Source organism: Molossus molossus, unplaced genomic scaffold, assembly GCF_014108415.1.
Source record: "Molossus molossus isolate mMolMol1 unplaced genomic scaffold, mMolMol1.p scaffold_m16_p_12, whole genome shotgun sequence".
In the NCBI taxonomy this organism is placed as follows: domain Eukaryota; kingdom Metazoa; phylum Chordata; class Mammalia; order Chiroptera; family Molossidae; genus Molossus; species Molossus molossus.
Window position 1 is genome coordinate 25,557,953 of NW_023425347.1, and position 17,244 is coordinate 25,575,196.

The following is a 17,244-nucleotide window of genomic DNA, read 5'->3' on the forward strand; positions in this document are numbered from 1 at the left end:
TGTGCGCACAGGGCACAGCCGAACCGAGCTCCTGAGACACACTCCCCCGCTCGCCCATTCCCACACCCAGGTCACTACAGCACACGCCATCCCTGACAAGGGACCACAGACGGAGAAGTCTTTCCAGTGCAGTGCCCTCACAGGCATTACCACTGGCAGGCCCCTGCTGAGAGGGATAATAGAACCTCCATCTCACAAGGAATGCATCTTACTGCTGTTAGATGTCTCCCTTTCTCCCAGCCTCTGAAAAATCAGGCTCTCCAAAATGGAGGTGGGAACATGCTGTTTCCTTCCATGGCTCTAGAGATGAAAGTGAAGTGAATGACCTTACCCAGCTGTCCCCCAGGAAACCCCATTCATCCCTGACAGAGTGAGTTAATCCTAGAAGTGCAGGACCCAGGGTAGAGCGGACAGGGGAGTGTGATGCCCTGAGAGTGACGCTCTGGGCCCAGGGCCCTTGATGCTGGGATGTGTGCCCACTGGAGCCACTGAGCCGAGTTCTGCAACCATCCCAGCCACAGCTGGGCCTGCTCTCGGGAGAAATGTGCATGTTCCCTGACCTGTGGGCTCCACGGGCCAAGCTGGTCACCACAGAAACAGAGGCTCAAATAAAAGCGAGGAGAATGAAGAGACAAAGGTCAGACAGAAGAAATGGATTGGGGCTACAAGAGCTCCTGGGTCGAAATGTGTTGAATTCTAACCCCCAGTACCTCAAACCTGACCTTGTTAAAATGGGGTGAGTCTTAACCCAGGTGAATAGTGTCTTCACAACAAAAGGAAGAGACACCAGGAGCAGGCACACAGAAGAATGGTGATGTGAGGACACAGGGACAAGCAGCCCTGGACAGGTCAAGGGGAAAGGCCTCAGGGGACGCCATCCCTGCTGGCACCTTGATCTTGAACTTCCAGCCTCCAGAACTGTGAGCCAATAACTTCTTGCTGTCTACGTTCCTGAGTCTGGCACACTGCTAGGGCAGCCCAGTAGATGAACCCACAGGGGCAGCATCCCACTGCCCAGGACTCTGCTCTGGTCCCTGCGGGCAGCAGGGGACCACTCATCTGGGAGAACCCAGGCCGAGATACCACTAACGCCCAGGAGCTGAAGAAAAGGGGCCTGCGCTCCTCCTGAGCAGTGGGCGAGCCCGGAGAAGCGTGTCCTCCTGTGGAAGGGGAGAGAGGCTAGCGCCACGGGGCGGGGCGGTGGGCAGGGAGTGGTCTTACCTATGAGCGGGAGCTCATCCATGGTGATGCCCTGAGATCTGAGGTGCTTCTTGATGCAGGCCAGCCGCTGCACGTTGGGGCCCCAGCGCCGGCCCAGCTTGTGGATGTGCTGAATCTGCGTGACGAACCGCATCTCGTCGTTGAGCTTGCACTCGGGCCGCCAGTCCGGAGGGGGGATGACCCTGCACATGCCGTACTTCTCCACCTGAGCGCGCACCGACTCGATGTAGACGAGCGGGTCGTGGAACTCCTTGGCCGATGGCCTGAGCACGGGGATCTCGTCCATGGCCGCCCACCCAACCCGGCTGGCCCCTTTCTCGGGCTTGGCCGCTGCCTCCTGCGGCTTGTGCAAGGGCTCTGATTGCGAGGTAGAACGATTTTCACAGGAGGCGCCGTCCGCCTTGCCATGTGCTTGTCTGCCCGGCATGCTCCTCCCAGCTGCGGCCCGCTTGGGCCGGTTCCTCTCCAAGCTCCGCTCGGGCACTTCCTTCTTCATGTGTCCGTTCAGCAGAGCTCTCTCCACCGGGGCCAGGGATGGGCTGGGGGCCGGGGCCGGGGCCGAGGCCACCACTGCCGCCTTTCTGCCAGGGGCTTCGGCAGAGCTGGCCAGCCCTTTCATCTTCTTAGGGGGTGACTGCGGCTTCTCCACCTGGTGTGCCTCTTCCAGTCTCCTCTTGGAATTCCGCAGCCCCTCCCGCAGCTGCCGCCCCCCCACCTCCTTAGTGCATGACTTTGGGTTCAACCTGCCACTGACCTTGAGGCCATTGACGGCGGGCCCGGTGGACTTGGACGCCCCCCCGAGGGATAGCACCTGTTTGCGGGTTTTTGCATTGCTACTTTCGGTTTTCCCTGAGATTGTGTGGTTGACAGCTGAACTGGGCTTGTGGTGATTGGGTTTGGTTTCCTTGACCAGTTCTCTCTTGGCTTTGGTGTATGTGACAGTCCCCTTAGTCACTGTTGCAGTGTACTTCACAGTTTTGGACGGTGAAGGTCTGACTTCGCGCATCTTTTTGGCACTGGTTGCACTTGTACCCAGAGATGACATTCGAGTGACTCCGTTTACCTTCGAAACCTGGGAGGCAGCAGGAAGGGCAGAGGGCAAAAAAAGCAGAATCAGCACTGGCCAAGAAGGCAACCTCCACCACACACTGTAACTAGAGAGAGACAAGGGCTACCTACAAAGGCAAAAAATATACCGCCTCGAGCTAAACTCTGGGGTGCTCAGTATCAGAATTTCTGCACAATTCCTCACCCACCCTCCTTTTCCTGGTGTGTCCTAACACGCATGCCTGTCCCCAGGGCCCTTGCAGGAAATCAGGTGCTTCACAATAAGGACCTTTCCAACATGCCCACCAATCACCTATCACAGGTTAGGAGCACTTCTGATAGGCAGATCCTGCCCATCTAGGGGAGAAAGAACATGTACAACACTGACCCTTGAATAATGCAGTGGGTTAAGGGCACCCAACGGCACCCAACCCGAACCTCTATAGTTGAAAACCCACAGTGACTTTCTGATTCCCCAGACACCCAGCCATCCCTTGGTATCTGTAGGGAATTGGTACCAGGACCCTGTGAACACCAGAATCTGTGCCTGCTCAAGCCCCTTATATAAAATGGCTTTAGAGCGATGTACGCAGCCAGCCCTCCACACCCAGACTCCCAATAGCGGTTTAAAAATACTGGGTTTTTGCTTGTTCTTTTGTTGTTATTCCTCACCCGATGATGAGAGTGGAAGGGAGGGAGAGAGAGAGAGAGAAACATTGATGTGAGAAACACATCGATTAGTTGCCTCCAGCACAACCCCAAAGGGGACTGGGAATAAAACCCAGGCACATGCCCTTAACCAGAACTGAACCCAACTGAACCTGCAACCTTTTGGTGTGTGGGCTGACACTCTAACCACTGAACAACATTGGCCAGGGCTGAAAATACTGTTCTTAATCCATGATTGCTTGAATCCAAGGATGTAAAACCCAGGAATATGGAGAGCCAACTGTATATATTTATTGAAAGAAAGCCATGCATAAACGGATAAACGGGCACTCCCAGTTCCAGCCAAGTCAACTGCACACACATGCGCGCGCGCGTGCACACACACACACACACACACACACCCCTCTGTTCTAAGAAAAGACATGCTTGTTCTGTGTGCTAAATAAAAACAAAACAAAACAAAAACGTTATGGAAATAGAGATCAACAGCCCTCTTGTGGTTCAGTTCCAATGCAGACATGTTGCTGCTGCCTGTAGCATCTCCTCTCGTGTTTCAGACTGGCCCCTGCAGTGCACTGCTGGATGCCAGGGGTGGCTACCCCTCTTCTGCATAGGTGGCTCCTACTTCCCCACCCTCAAAACACTTCCACATCCAGTTCCACAGGAACTGGGTCAGGAAGCAGCCTCTGTAAGGGCCATCTTACAGCATGGACATCACGATGATTCCATGACACACACGTCACTCTCGTTTACAAAGAGAAACCAGAGTGATACCAGAAATGCATTAACTCCACAGGATGAGGAAGGGCCCTCCATAGTAGCTGCTGCTGGGTCGGCAGGTTTGGGGTGAGCACTGAGTCATCACTCTGCCTCAGTGACCTTGGACATGTCATTTAACATCTTGGGCATCAATTTCTCATTTGCAACATGAGTTAAAAAGACTAAAAAAAAAAAAAAAAAAAACCCACAATTCCTGGGAAACAAGAGCAGAAACAACAGCTCTCTTTCCTCATGAAAAACCTCGAGGAAGGGGGTGGCGGCAGAGGGAGCCTGCAGCAGCCCTCTCTTCCCCCACCGTGGGCTGTGTGGATGGCTCACCACCAGAAGCGGAGTTCCCAAGTCCAGGGTCTGAGCCTCAAGTGACCTTTGCCCTATGCCCAGGCCCAGCCCCAGCCCAGGAACAGGAACAGCTTGCTTAAGTGGGGAACAAACACAGAGATCACACTGTCCCACAGGCGTCCAAACCAGTGGTTCTCACTGAGCCCCCACCCCCGAGCTTCCTACCCAGTAGGTCTGGGATGGGCCCCAGAATCTAATTTGTAGCGAGGTGCCAGGAGATGCTGGGGCTAATTTGGGGATATACTTGGAGAATCACTGAATCAAATTATCGGCAGAAAGTTCCAAAGTTCCATGCAGAAAATGTACTCTGCCAGCCGGAGGTCAAGTGCCCTGAGAAGCTGGAATGGGTGGACTCAAGGGCCCTGAACTCTTTCTGAGGTAGAATCTGAGAGATTCTGCAAGTTCCAAAAGCAGAAAAAGAAAAGAAGCCATTGAGATCTGTATTTCTTTAGTTGCCACCAATTTTACACAGTCCAATGACAGCCTCAGATTCTTGGTAGGAGAGCAGGCTCCATGAGCCAGAGCCGAGTGTTATGAACGGGTTGTGATGAGCCTCCTGCACCTGGACTCAGTGAGGTGCCAGGCCCCACTGGAGGCCGCAGGGGAGGCCCAGGAATTACAGCCTGGATTCCCCACTGCTTTCCACCCTACAAAGAAGCCCACCCAGGGTGCCCGTGTTTCATGGTGCCCCCAGTGCACGATACAGCTGACAAGCTACCCCAGGCACTGAGTGGTCCCACCAGCTTGCCGTGTGCCCTAAAGGGAGGGACAACACAGAACCAACAACCCAGGACCCTCCTGCTGACACACAGATGCCTATTCCTTGGCCACGTACTGTCTCTAGGGGCCCAATATTTAATTGGTACCAAAGAAAACAAAGGAATGGAAGAAGGCACTGTTGCTGCTTGCTACCTAGGTCCCCCATCCCCACCCCCACCCCCGCCACATTATCAATCAGTACAAAACACCAACACTCGGCAAGTGCACCACACAGGGTCTGGTATCACTGCTGCGCATCCTGAGGAAGTGCTCACTGTACACGAGAGAGGGGTCATCTTAGTTCACCGGAGGATCAACACAAAGGTGGCTTATTGCAGAGCCCTCCAAGGTGCCATAAAAACACGTAACTTCAGGTGTCTTCAAGTGCTTCCTCCCCTCAGCTCTGGTATGGATTTCTGACTTTGCATCCTTCTTACCCCAACTCTCACCCAGATCTGCTGGAAGTGGGTTGTATGCAGCTTTTTCTCCGTGGCCCACCTATACACCCACCTGTCACCTGTGGCTCGGGTTACCCCAGGCACACAGCAACCTGTCCAAGTCAAAGAAGCTATCTTCAGTTCAACCAGAAATTCGATTGTCAAGCTGTTATTCCCCACTAGAGGGAGCCATTGAGTCGGCGCCTCAGCCTACCTGGAGAAGAGCAGGTAGGGAGCGGGAAGAAAAACGTTTGTTACTTGAGAATAGTCCCTTTGGGCTTTTAAAGCTTGAATTAAAAAACAAAAGAGCCTAAAATATGCTAAACTCTACTGGACAGGCCATGAATTATGGAAGAGGAGGGAAGGCCTGCTAGTGTGGCAAGCTCCTCGGTTAGAGAAAGGGTCTAAAGACCTAAGTTAATGAGCCGCAGGACAAGGCAGAAGGTAGCCCCACTCTCGGAAAGGAACCCCTGGGTTCTGCTGGAAGTCCCTAATTCTTTTTATAACACCTGCTCCCACTACAGGCAACTTACCCAAACCAGATACCACTTGTCAAATGTGCAATTCGAGCCACCATGCTTTCAGCCAAGGCAAGTTCTGCCTCTTCTACCGGGTGCTCATGTTTCATCTGTCGGAACTGGGAGAACAGTCCCAATTCCTCGGTCTGAACAGAGCTGGACCTCTCAGAATCTCACAGGCCAGGACTCTGCAGCCGCCCCTGTGAGACCTCTCCTCAGAGGGCAGCACAGCCCCGCTGACAGGTGATGGCCTCCGCACGACAGCTCGGCCTGGTGCCACAGCGAGCAGAGCGAGTGCCCGTGGTCAGCCTGACATCTGCATCCTCTTGCAAAGCACTCGTATTTCTGTCCAAGCGAAAAAAACCTCCTCAGGACGCTACTGGAAAACTAACATTTCGAAACCCTCTCTAGGTGCAAGCTCATCTGTTTTCCATCCTGAATGTCTGCCTTGTACTGCACTGAAACTGAAGTGCTATTTTAAGGAAACAAAGAATAGCTTTCGCTCCTTTGTCAGACACCTACCACACCTCCAGATTATTAGGGGGGGGCAGTGCCCTGCCAATCCTGGGGCTGCTCTATACCACAACCTCACATAACGGAGACATGTGTTTGGAGTGGCCCCTCACACCAAGGGAAGGGCACAGGTCAAGTGCACTCACACGCTCTGGTCTCAGGGCCGAGGGCCTGTAAGAAGCTTACAAACCAGACCTGGAATCGGGCCAGGCAGTGGGGAAAGTGCAAGCTCCAAGCAAAGTGTGAGCTCAGATCCTGCCAGAGCACACAGGGCAGCCTCCTCGGCAGCACCCCCAACACTGGACCCCTTCAATTGCCCACCCACACTTCACAGAATAACATGTAGCCTTCTCTTTCAGGCTGACATAAAAAATTATAATCGTATTTGAAATTAAAGATCAGTGTACTCTTTGGGCCTCTATCTTTTAGTCACTTGAAAGAAGAAAGGTCAGAGTCTAATAATTTGCATCAGGCAGCTATAAAGGAATCTACAATTCACTTTTATCGACCTTATTTCTAGAGTAATTAACTAACAGAATTTCATAATTTCAAAATTATCTTCATTCCTCACAATATCCTTGTGAGGAAAGTTGGCATAATTGGCTCCAAAAGAACAACATGGCCCAGAAAAGTTACATATCACATCTTAGGTCTCAGAGAATGCCATGGTCAAAGCCAAATTACAACTGGATGCCCTGGGCCAATCCATCCGGGTTGACGGGGGGAGAGGGAGTGGGAGAGGGGGACAGGGAGTGCGAGAGGGGAAGGGGTGATGGGAGGAAACCCCCGAACATCAGCATGGTCACACCCCACCTGCAAAGATGTTAACCGCAACAAAGCAAGCCCAGCTCCTGCACTTACTCAGATGGCAGGAGTCTGCTCTGTCAGGAGCACCCAGATCTCTCCTCCAGTTCTGAGGCTGCGTGTGAAACAGGCCACCCATGCATTCCCCAGAGCAAGGGGCAGGGTGATCCCAGGGCAAGGGGCGCCTTCTGCTCCCCTCAAATCTTTTTTTTTTTTTTATCCTCACCTGAGGATATTTTCCATTTTTTGTACTGATAGAGTGGGAGGGAGAGAGAGGAAGGAGAGAGAGAGAGAGAGAGAAACATCGACGTGAAGGGACACATCGAGTGACTGCCACCCGCACGACCAACCAGGGCCGGGGACAAACTGCAACCGAGGTACATGCCCTTAGCGGGAACCGAACCTGGATCTCTCCGGACCGCAGGCCGACGCTCTAACCGCTGAGCCAAACTGGCCAGGGCGCTCCCCTCAAATCTTACCTCCATTGGTGCAAATGCCCGGTTCAGTAATGAAGGGAAATGGTGCACTCAAAGACAAGTGCTAAGAGCTGAAGAACTATGACCAACTGACACAAGAGGTTACTCAACCCAGCCTCATACTCAAATGTGACCAAGAAGAGTGTGTGTGTGTGTGTGTATGACCCCATGTGAATATAAAGTCACATACTCATCCCTTACAAGCCCTTCATTCCTGCCCCACAGAGGGGTCCTCACCTTCTCTTGGTCCCTTTTGAACTGTTCTCTTTCATAAGCAAAACATCTGTGGGAGAGCTCTACACAAGTGCCTGTCGGACCTCAGCTTTGGAAACGGAATGGAAATTCTTCCACAACATCGAAACCAAGGGGAGGGTGGCGCCCTATTCTTTGTGCCTCTCAATCCTGAAAACAGGGCACCCAGAGCCTGGGGGCCAATTCCACAATCATAATCATGCCCAGCCATTCTAAGAAAACGAGAAGAATGTTTAAAATACGCTAAAACCACTTGCTTAATCTCAAGATAACACTGCAAAGGATTGAGTGGAAACATAAATATGAGGATTCTTGCCTTGTCCACCCCACCCAACTGAAGAGCTGGGTAATATTTAAAAGCCATATGTTAGCCCTGGCCGGTTTGGCTCAATGTTAGAGTATCGGCCTGCGGTCCAGAGAGACCTGGGTTCGGTTCCAGCTAAGGGCACGTACCTCGGTTGCAATTTGTCCCCGGCCCTGGCTGGGTTGTGTGGGTGGCAACCACTCAATGTGTCCCTTTCACGTGGATGTTTCTCTCTCTATCTCTCTCTCTCCCTCCCACTGTATCTGAACAAAAAAATGGAAAAATGTCCTTGGGTGAGGATAAAAAAAAAAAAAAAGCTATATGTTAATACCAAGAACATGTGTATGTATACACACACTCCTATGTATGAATATAGTCAGGAGAAATAGGTAACATTATTAAGAATGAGAAAAGACCACAGTAAAGAATTACTCAACAAAAGGAGGAATTCCACTCTCTTACCATGACAGTGACCATGTTCCAGTCCTTCTGGAATACTGCCAGCTAAGAAATCTCTTCAGTCCACCCAAGCCCCACCCTGAACCAATCTCTAAAGACAGAGTCTCCAGTCCATTCTAGGGGGAAATTTAACTGTGTGATAAAAATCTCAATGCAGGCAGGCACATCTATGTTCCCCAGGGCTCACGAACTTTAAAATGGAGTGAGAATAGGAGCAGAGGGGTCAATGAAATGCCACTCACCTGGGTGGGACAGCCCTTCCCTGCACTGCCCGGGGCACCTGCCTTCATCCCACCTCCCTCCCAGGGCCCCTAAGGACAAGAACACTGTGACTGCAACAATGGCTGAGCCCTGAGGCCATCCTTTAGAGCTTCCCCGACAGGATCTGTGTTTTCTGATCTGACTGAAATGGGGGCAGTGGGCAGTGCACACTTGCCCTGAAATGCACTCCGCGAGTCAGTGTCCCCTCGCCCGTGCCCCATCACACGCACACAGCTCAGTGGTACAGGAGGAGCCCAGCACATCCTCTGGTCCCGAGCCCTGGTGGAGAGATGCTCACCTGCCATGTGAAGGCAAACAGATGAGCAGTGCAGGCTCGTCCACTGGCAGCGGGCAGTCTGCAGACCTGTTTCAAGGTGTAACTCCTCCACTCTTAGCCTAACCAACAATGGCCCCCAGGACTCTGCAACTCATCTGGCACCAAGGGGTTCCTATTCCAATCTGTCCCAACATACAAGATTCAACAGATCGTGGCATCTGGCCATTACAGCATCCTCCGGGGGTGCATGCGAGTCCACCATCAGCCCTGTGTGACTGACCTTCACAAAAGGAGAGGTGTGCCCTCACACTCCTGAACACAGGTGGTATTTCTCTCTCCCCGCCTCTCCTCTGAGCATCTCCTTTCTGCTTTTTGAGCCCTTGAAACATGGATTTCCTAAGGTTACTACTCAGATTTTCCCTTCGGTTACCATGGTGACTGACATGGGTGGTGGCATCTGACAGGCAGGCACCCTCTGGGCCACACGACGGTCACCTGTGTGGCAGGGCCGGGCTTTACCTGTTTCCGTAAGTCCTGAGCCGACCGATGCAGAGGGTGGTGGTGGTGGTTAGCAGCGGGCCCCTTGGTGGAGGAGCCCGTGGAGGGGGCTGTGGGGGGCTGGTTCGCGGGAGCCGGCTCCCTCCGGCTGTCGGCCCGGTGATCACTGTGCTTCTCCTTGCCGGGAGTGGCTTCTTTGCTCTTGTGTTTTTGAACAGGTTCTTTCTCCCGTGATGACCTGCTGGAACCGTTGAAAACTAGGAATAATGGAGAGGGAAGAATAGAGTCACGACACTGAGCATGCTGCCATGGAACCTAAACTTCTGACATCACTCTGCACATCAAGTCCCCCCACACTAACAAGGGCAGCCCAAGTCAGAACACCAGCACCAGAACACAGAGGCACACTGAGAAATTATAAGCCTACCTTAAGAATTATTTGCTTTGGTTGAAATGAATGAAAAATCCATTTTTAGAAATCCCTATCAAAACACTGCAGCAGGCCCCAGAATGTCAACATCGCGCAGTAAACACGGAGAGAAATCGAAATGAATAAACGAACACCCAGAGCCACTGCAGGAACAAGAGCAAGTCGTGGGTAAAGATACAGGGCGTCTAGAATAAGATGATATAGTCTCAGATTTTTTTTTATCCTCACCAGAGGACACTTTTTCCATTTTTTGTTCAGACAGAGTGGGAGGGAGAGAGAGAAACATCAATGTGAAAGGGACACATCAAGTGGCTGCCACCCACACGACCCAACCAGGGTCGGGGACAAACTGTAACCGAGGTACATGCCCTTAGCGGGAACAGAATCCGGGTTTCTCCAGACTGCAGAGCCAAACCAGCCAGGGTGATATAGTTTCAGATTTAAAGTTATGCAGTTTAAAGCAGAAGCTCTGCCAATGAATATGGGTCAGGGGTGCAGCTGCTCAACCTGGCTCATCAGTGACCACAGAGGAGGGAAGGGGCAAGGGGGCTTTGAGCCAGACCCCTTTCTACTCCAAAAGTCATAGCAGCAGCAACAGCTAGCACTAACATGTGTCCCCCACGAACCATGAAAATGATGCTCATGCTGGGAAGTGCACTCAGCTTAGGCCATATTCTGGTCATGTTGGTTTTATAGATGAAGCCAGCAGGCATGGAGAAGGTGAGCGCCTTGCCTGGGCCATGCTGTCTGTCACCAGCACATGACCACAGTCTCCGCTCTGACCTCACAGTGGCTCTCAGAGTCCATCACAAATGTGCACACTGGATCCCACCCACTTGGGGGGGGGGGGGTGTCAAAAGAGAACAGCAATGCTCAGGGTTTTCACAGTTCACTCCAAAGAGGCTGCTGTTGAGCTTTCCCTGCTGTATAGCTAGGACTTGCAAACCTAGACAGACTCATCAGGTCCAGGCATCAGGGAGCCTTTCCTATCTGTTCCCCTCACACCCACAGGTCTCCCCCAGGCCTTGTCTGCGCTACCCCACCAGCTTTAGGCAGAGCCATATGGGAAGCAATAGCAAACCTCTGTCGCTGTCACTTTTAGACAGCTCCTGGTGCATTTCCTGACAGAGAAAGCCTCAAAAGGTCACTGCATCTACCCAGCCATCGGGCACCTCCACCTCTAGGCCATGCCCTTCTCCCTAGCAGTCAGGGCCTTGTAGAATTTCAGGCAGAACTCGCTACCTGGCCAGGCAACTGAAGAGAGAAAATTCTTCCTCCTCTGAGCTGAAATCTTTTCTTACTGGCTTGAAGAAGCAGAAGTCAAAGTCTCCAGCTCCTACCTGCCCTTGGAGGCACTCACACAGACAACTTTTCCCTTTGGAGGCTGCTCTCCTCAACTCGTATCCACAGTTCCTTCAAAACGCTCTTTCACCCTGCACCTCGTTTAAGTGTTGGAAATATTCTCCCTCTTGTTATTTGCTTTTCCGTCTCTTGTGCTAAGTCTGCTGCCCATTTTTCAGTTTCTTTCTTTGCTTTTATGCCTAGAAAGCCCTTCCATATTTTCAAATGGTAAAATAGTCCTCTAAGTCTCCTCCTAATTGTTTTTTGACTCAATTGGTTAGATTTACTTCTGTCATTACTTTGTATATGGTACACCACAGACTTAGATTTCCCACATCTGGAACGCATGTGGACCCGATCCCTGATGTTCCTCCCAGCCCCAGTGAATACATAGATTCTAATGAGAAGTTTAGGACTGAAGTAAAGACCATGCCACATCAGAATATAGGCTGTGAGCCTGTGCTACTAGATCAGCGGTTCTCAACCTGTCGGTTGCAACCCCTTTGGGGGTCGAACGACCCTTTCACAGGGGATGCTTGAGACCATCAGAAAACACATATTTCCAATGGTGATTCATAACAGTAGCAAAATTACAGTTATGAAGTAACAATGAAAATAAGTTTATGGTTGGGGATCACCACAACATGAGGAACTGTATTAAAGGGTGGTGGCATTAGGAAGGTTGAGAACCACTGTCCTAAATGCTCAGTTACAGAAAAAATGGGAGTTTCAAGTGGTTGGCATTTATTCTAACTGTAAATAACAACACATTGTCAGGAAGCATCCATCATACCCAAGCTGGGAGTATCCGTGCTTGCTTCAAGACAAATTAAAAGCAACATCTGTAAAGAGTCATACTTCAATGTGATTAAAAATCAAGCCAAAGAACATGAACGTAGGAAATTCTTGACCGTTCACCAATTTTCTACAGCAGTGAACATAGCTCCTTTATTGGAACATGGCACAAGAGGTTGTGTTTTGTGTTGTTGTTGTTAATCTTAAATATTCCACAGTTCTCTGTGCTTTGTTATGGACACTGAGATGTGTATCAAGGTACAGCCTGCTATTAAAGAAGTACCAAGTCTGTAAAGACTTATTTTTGTTCAGATTTTAAAACAACAGTCTATGGGGTTTGTTCCCTCTTCATGACACTATATGAGCAGTTAAATTCCCAGCCGTACTGTTTAACAACTGGGCAAGTTATTTATACCCTCAGTTTTCTCCTCTGTACCTAGGATAACAGGTGAGCTCCTAGCTTAGTGTCTGTGGCTCAGGAGGCCTTAACATCTGGGGAAAATTATCACTGCGTATTTACAAGGACCATCATCAGATTGAGGCAGGTTCTCTTCCTGCCCCAACCTCCCTACAGATACAGTATAAAGAAGGGTTCCCAACACAGACAGATGGGCTGGCCTGAGCAGGGCCTTCCCCACCTCTGCTTGAACCCAGCTGCTGCCTCAGAATATCCATCTCACGGGAAAAAGAGGTGCTGCTAATGCCCTGCCCATGCAAGAAGAAATGCAATGCTAAAAACACACTCCCCCATCTCTACCAGCTTAATGAGTGAGTTGAGTTTTGGGAGGGGTCCCAGAATCGCTTTCAGGGGATCCTCTATGTCAAAATTGTTTTCATAATTATCATAAGACATTATTTGCCCTTGCCCCACCATAATGATATTTCAATGATGGTGATGGCTAACAGTGGATTAGCTGTCAGGGAAATGCAAATCAAAAGAACATGAGATAGCCCTGGCCAGGTGGTTCAGCTGGTTAGAGCATCATCCCCATATGCTGAGGTTGTAGGTTTTATCCCTGGTCAGGGCACATAAAAAAATAAAAATCAACCAATAAATGTATAAATAAGTTGAACAACAAATAAATGTTTTTCTTCCTTTCTCTCCCCCCTTCTCAAACCAATTAAAGAGTGCATGAGATGCCACTCTACGCCCGTGAGGATGGCTATGCTCAGAGAGATGAATGATGGAGTGGTGGTGAGGACCTGGAGAACTGTTGGTGGGAATGTAAAATAACGTGGCCACATTGGAAAGCAGGCAGAGCAGTTCTTCAGAAGGTGAAACAGTTACCACGGGACCCAGCAATTCCATTCCCAGGTAAGTATATAAAAGAAAATTTTTTTTTAAAGGTCCACAGAAAAACACTTGTACACAAAAGATTGAAGCAGAATTATTAAAAATAGTTCAAAATGTGTGTGTGGGGGGGACGCAAAGGTTGGATGAACTTGCTACTTAAGAGAAACAAGTGGGTACTATCCGTCCATAAAAGGGTTCTAGTACCGATGCACAACGTGCACGGACCAGACTCAGAAAGAACCTGGAGACAAAGGTCACCTGCCACATCCTTTGATGCACATGAAATAACCGAGCAGACCAATACACAGAGACAGGAAGTAGCCTGGCGGTTTCCAGGGACTGGTAGGTTTGGGGAAATGGGAGTGACTGATAATGGGTACAAGTTTTTTGGGGGGAAAGGTGCTAAAAAATGTTTTCAAGTTAATTACAGTGAGGGTTTCACAACTGTGTGAATATACTAAAAACTACTGAATTACACACTTTAAATGGGTAAGTTTTATGATAATATGAATTATATCACAATAAAACTATTTTTTAAACAACAACAAAAGGTGGGTAAAATGGCTGGTGCCTTAACACAAATTAGCGCAATGGACAAAACTATGTTAATAATTACAGTCCTCTTCATAGCAGGTTAAAAACAGACAAAGCCAGCGTCGTTTAAGGATGCAGTAAAGCAGTACAAAGTGTTAATAGTATTAAATCTTAACCCTTGAGTACACATACTTTATGTGATAAGATAACTACAAATAAAGCACTTCTCCTACATACCAAACATGACGACCATTTCCAAGGACAAGTACTTGCAAGACTGTTTAAATTGCAAGCTAGCTGCTTTTTTATGGAATGCTATTTTTTATTTGAAAGAACCACCAATACAGTTATTTGTCAGCCATTTTCTCCAAAATGAATAAAGTACGCCTGTCAAGGAAAATAACTAATACTTATTGCTACCAGTGATAGAATGCACAATTTCAAGCAAAAATTTACAATTTTGAAAAACCTTTACCTACCTGCCACCACGAGTCTGGCAGCCTCTCAACACGTAAGGACGTTTCTGATGAGGTCGGGGGAGCTGTGGGGTTCTTTGATACCACACATGAAAGGTGCAAACATTTGGAAGAGGTATATAACTCAATGAACCGTTATTTTCAAATGGTCACTACCCGACATTACAAAACCATGTGTGGATAAGAGCTCTATTCAAAGTGGAAGGCAGACCAATGAGAAGTTCACCGATACAGGTTCAGTTCCCTATAACAACTGGCATTTAAGAAACTAGCACTGGTTGAGTAGAGGTGGGCTGTCAAAAAATAAAATACAGTAATCTGCAAAGGCTCCTCTCCTTTCCAGCTACTTATCTGTCTGATTTTTTCCACACATACCAAAACCAAAACAATACTGTGAGACCAAATGTAGAAGCAGACAAGAATTGACTTAAATATCTTGTACTAAGACAAACATTTGGGGGGGGGGGGGGGAGGATAAACCACAGAACGTCTATGCATGTATGCATGACCAATGGGCACAGACAACAAAGCTGGGAATGGGGGGGGGGGGGAGGAAGGTGTCAATGGGGGGAAAAGGAGAAACATCTGTAACAAAAACAAATTAATAAAAATAATTAAAAATAAATAAATAAAAAATACAAAGCTAAAAAAAAAAAAGACAAACATTTAAAGAGATTTGCAAAAATGTAACACAATGCAACTCTCCTCACTATATTTTGGTTTTAGAATCTAGTTACTTTTCATAAAATTGTTATCCGTGTTAACATGTAATGGGCCTCTGTTATTTTTAAGTGAGTAAATATTTTTAAATTTCCACCGCTATAACTATAATGTGATAAATATCAATAAATACAATCCACATCAATAAAAGCCTTTCAGTAAATATGAAGGGGTCTTGAGACCAAAAAGTCTGAAACTGCTAGGCTGGACTACCATTCCCAAGGTTAGTTACACTGTGGTTCCCAGAGACTTTGATGGGCCACATACTTGTATCTATACCTGTCAGCCACCCAAATGCTCAGGCTATGAGACAATGCTTCCTAAATTTGAATCTGCAGAAATTACTTGCTAACTATTTGACCTTGAGCTGGTGACCTACCTGAGCCTTAGTTTCTCCACTGACTATCCATCTCATAGAGTTGCTTTGAAGATGTTCATCTAGAAAAGGGCTTCAGCAGGGCAGGAAGCAAGTGCCAGGTAAGTGTTAGATTGTCAGGATCACCACACTACTTCCAAAGGCACCAATGGTCAGACTACGTGGAGCAAAGCAGTGACAGGAACAGAGCAGTGCTCACAGTCCCACATCCCTCCTTTCCAAATGAACACAGGGCAAGGCCAGCTGCAAACTAGGACATCAGGGAAATTCATTAAGAGTGGCACTGTGGGTGGCCAGCAATTATCTTTCTGAGATCTTGAGGAGTGGGGGTTACCCAGATCCTTCCTCAGCATTATCTGCACCTGAAACAAATGCACAAGTCTTGTTCTACTCTACACCTTGGAGGGGACGGCCCCTCACAAGCACTGTATCAACTCCACAGGAAAATGCTCTGGAAAGCAAAGCCCTGCAAATCAAAACCAGCACTGTGGGACACCATGATGACAGACAGAAAGGGGGAACCAGAGGAGACAGGAAGGCAAGTGCCATTAACATCACACACCAAAATGGCTGCTCTGTGAACTGCAGTACTGTGTTCTACTAAAGACTATTTTGATCAGATAATCAGAAAAATACAAAAATGAAAAACTGAGTAAATTAACTTTGATTTTAATTTAAACAGTGAGATAGTTTTCAAACAAATCCACTTTCTGTAACCATCTTATCTTGCTATTTTATAGGAGTGATATACCCAAATGGCAACACAGCCAAAAAGTCAAATTGTGTGTTAAATGGGAAGAAAGGGGGAGGGGAGGTCTGGGCAAAGACGATGGAGCCAGAGAAAAGGTATATTTTGTCCTCAACAGCTCATTAATTTTAAGTGTCGTGGGAACCTGCCAGTTTTACCCCTCCAAGTAATTATCTTTTGTCTTCATTTGTAAGATTCTCAAGAAGGGGAGAGAAGGGAAAACAAAAAAAAAATGTTCGCTCTCACAGGGAAAGACTAAACCCTGTGAACATAACAGACAGGAAGACCGAGGAAGGTAGATGTATAGAAGACCATGTATACTGTCCCCAATTAGAGGCAATAATCGGACTCGTTTCTTTAAGGGAGAGGAAAAAAGCATTTATCACGGTTAACCACACTAGGAAACTAAATTGTACACAACTATGAATAGTTCTTACATTAAGGAACAGAGATAAATATACTGATTTGTACACACATACTCTGAAAGTTAAATGGCCTATAGACAAGTGTTATCACAACACAGCAAGCAAAATCTTTAAATCCAAAGGATGATATTTTCATTTAGGGTCACTTCATGCCTAAGACTGGCTCCCAATAAGAGATGAAAATGAAATGAGCAAGAGACGTTACTTGAGAAACATCTACCTGCAGTCCTGTGAACACTGGAATGGTGGAAAGCTACACCTTCCAAGGAGGAGCTCACAGTTACAGCTCCAGGGCGTTTGTACTACATGATGTTCCCCTATAAGCTCAGTTCACAGTTAGGTCACAGAAGTTTCCTGGGGGAGATCCACAAGGCAGTCTATGAAAAGATGGTCACAGGTCTTTAAAACCCTCAGTACAGACACAGCCTCTTGAAGGAACGTGGAGAGCTTGGTTTTGATTTCTAGTTCCCAGATCACCATACACAGCTGTG

The 17,244-nt window shown here is 48.4% G+C and overlaps 1 protein-coding gene across 13 annotated transcripts in view; it reads right to left on the reverse strand.

Moving 5' to 3' along the window:
- The window catches only part of JARID2 (jumonji and AT-rich interaction domain containing 2), a 266,545-nt gene that overhangs the window by 23,072 nt on the left and 226,229 nt on the right, over nucleotides 1-17,244 (reverse strand). For all 13 annotated transcript variants that reach the window (XM_036257239.1, XM_036257247.1, XM_036257237.1 and 10 more), the window contains 2 exons: nucleotides 9,636-9,871; nucleotides 1,222-2,293 (listed from right to left, as the gene is read on the reverse strand). In XM_036257239.1, the coding sequence (XP_036113132.1) occupies nucleotides 1,222-2,293; nucleotides 9,636-9,871 (1,308 nt within the window). The remainder of the gene's footprint in view (nucleotides 1-1,221; nucleotides 2,294-9,635; nucleotides 9,872-17,244) is intronic.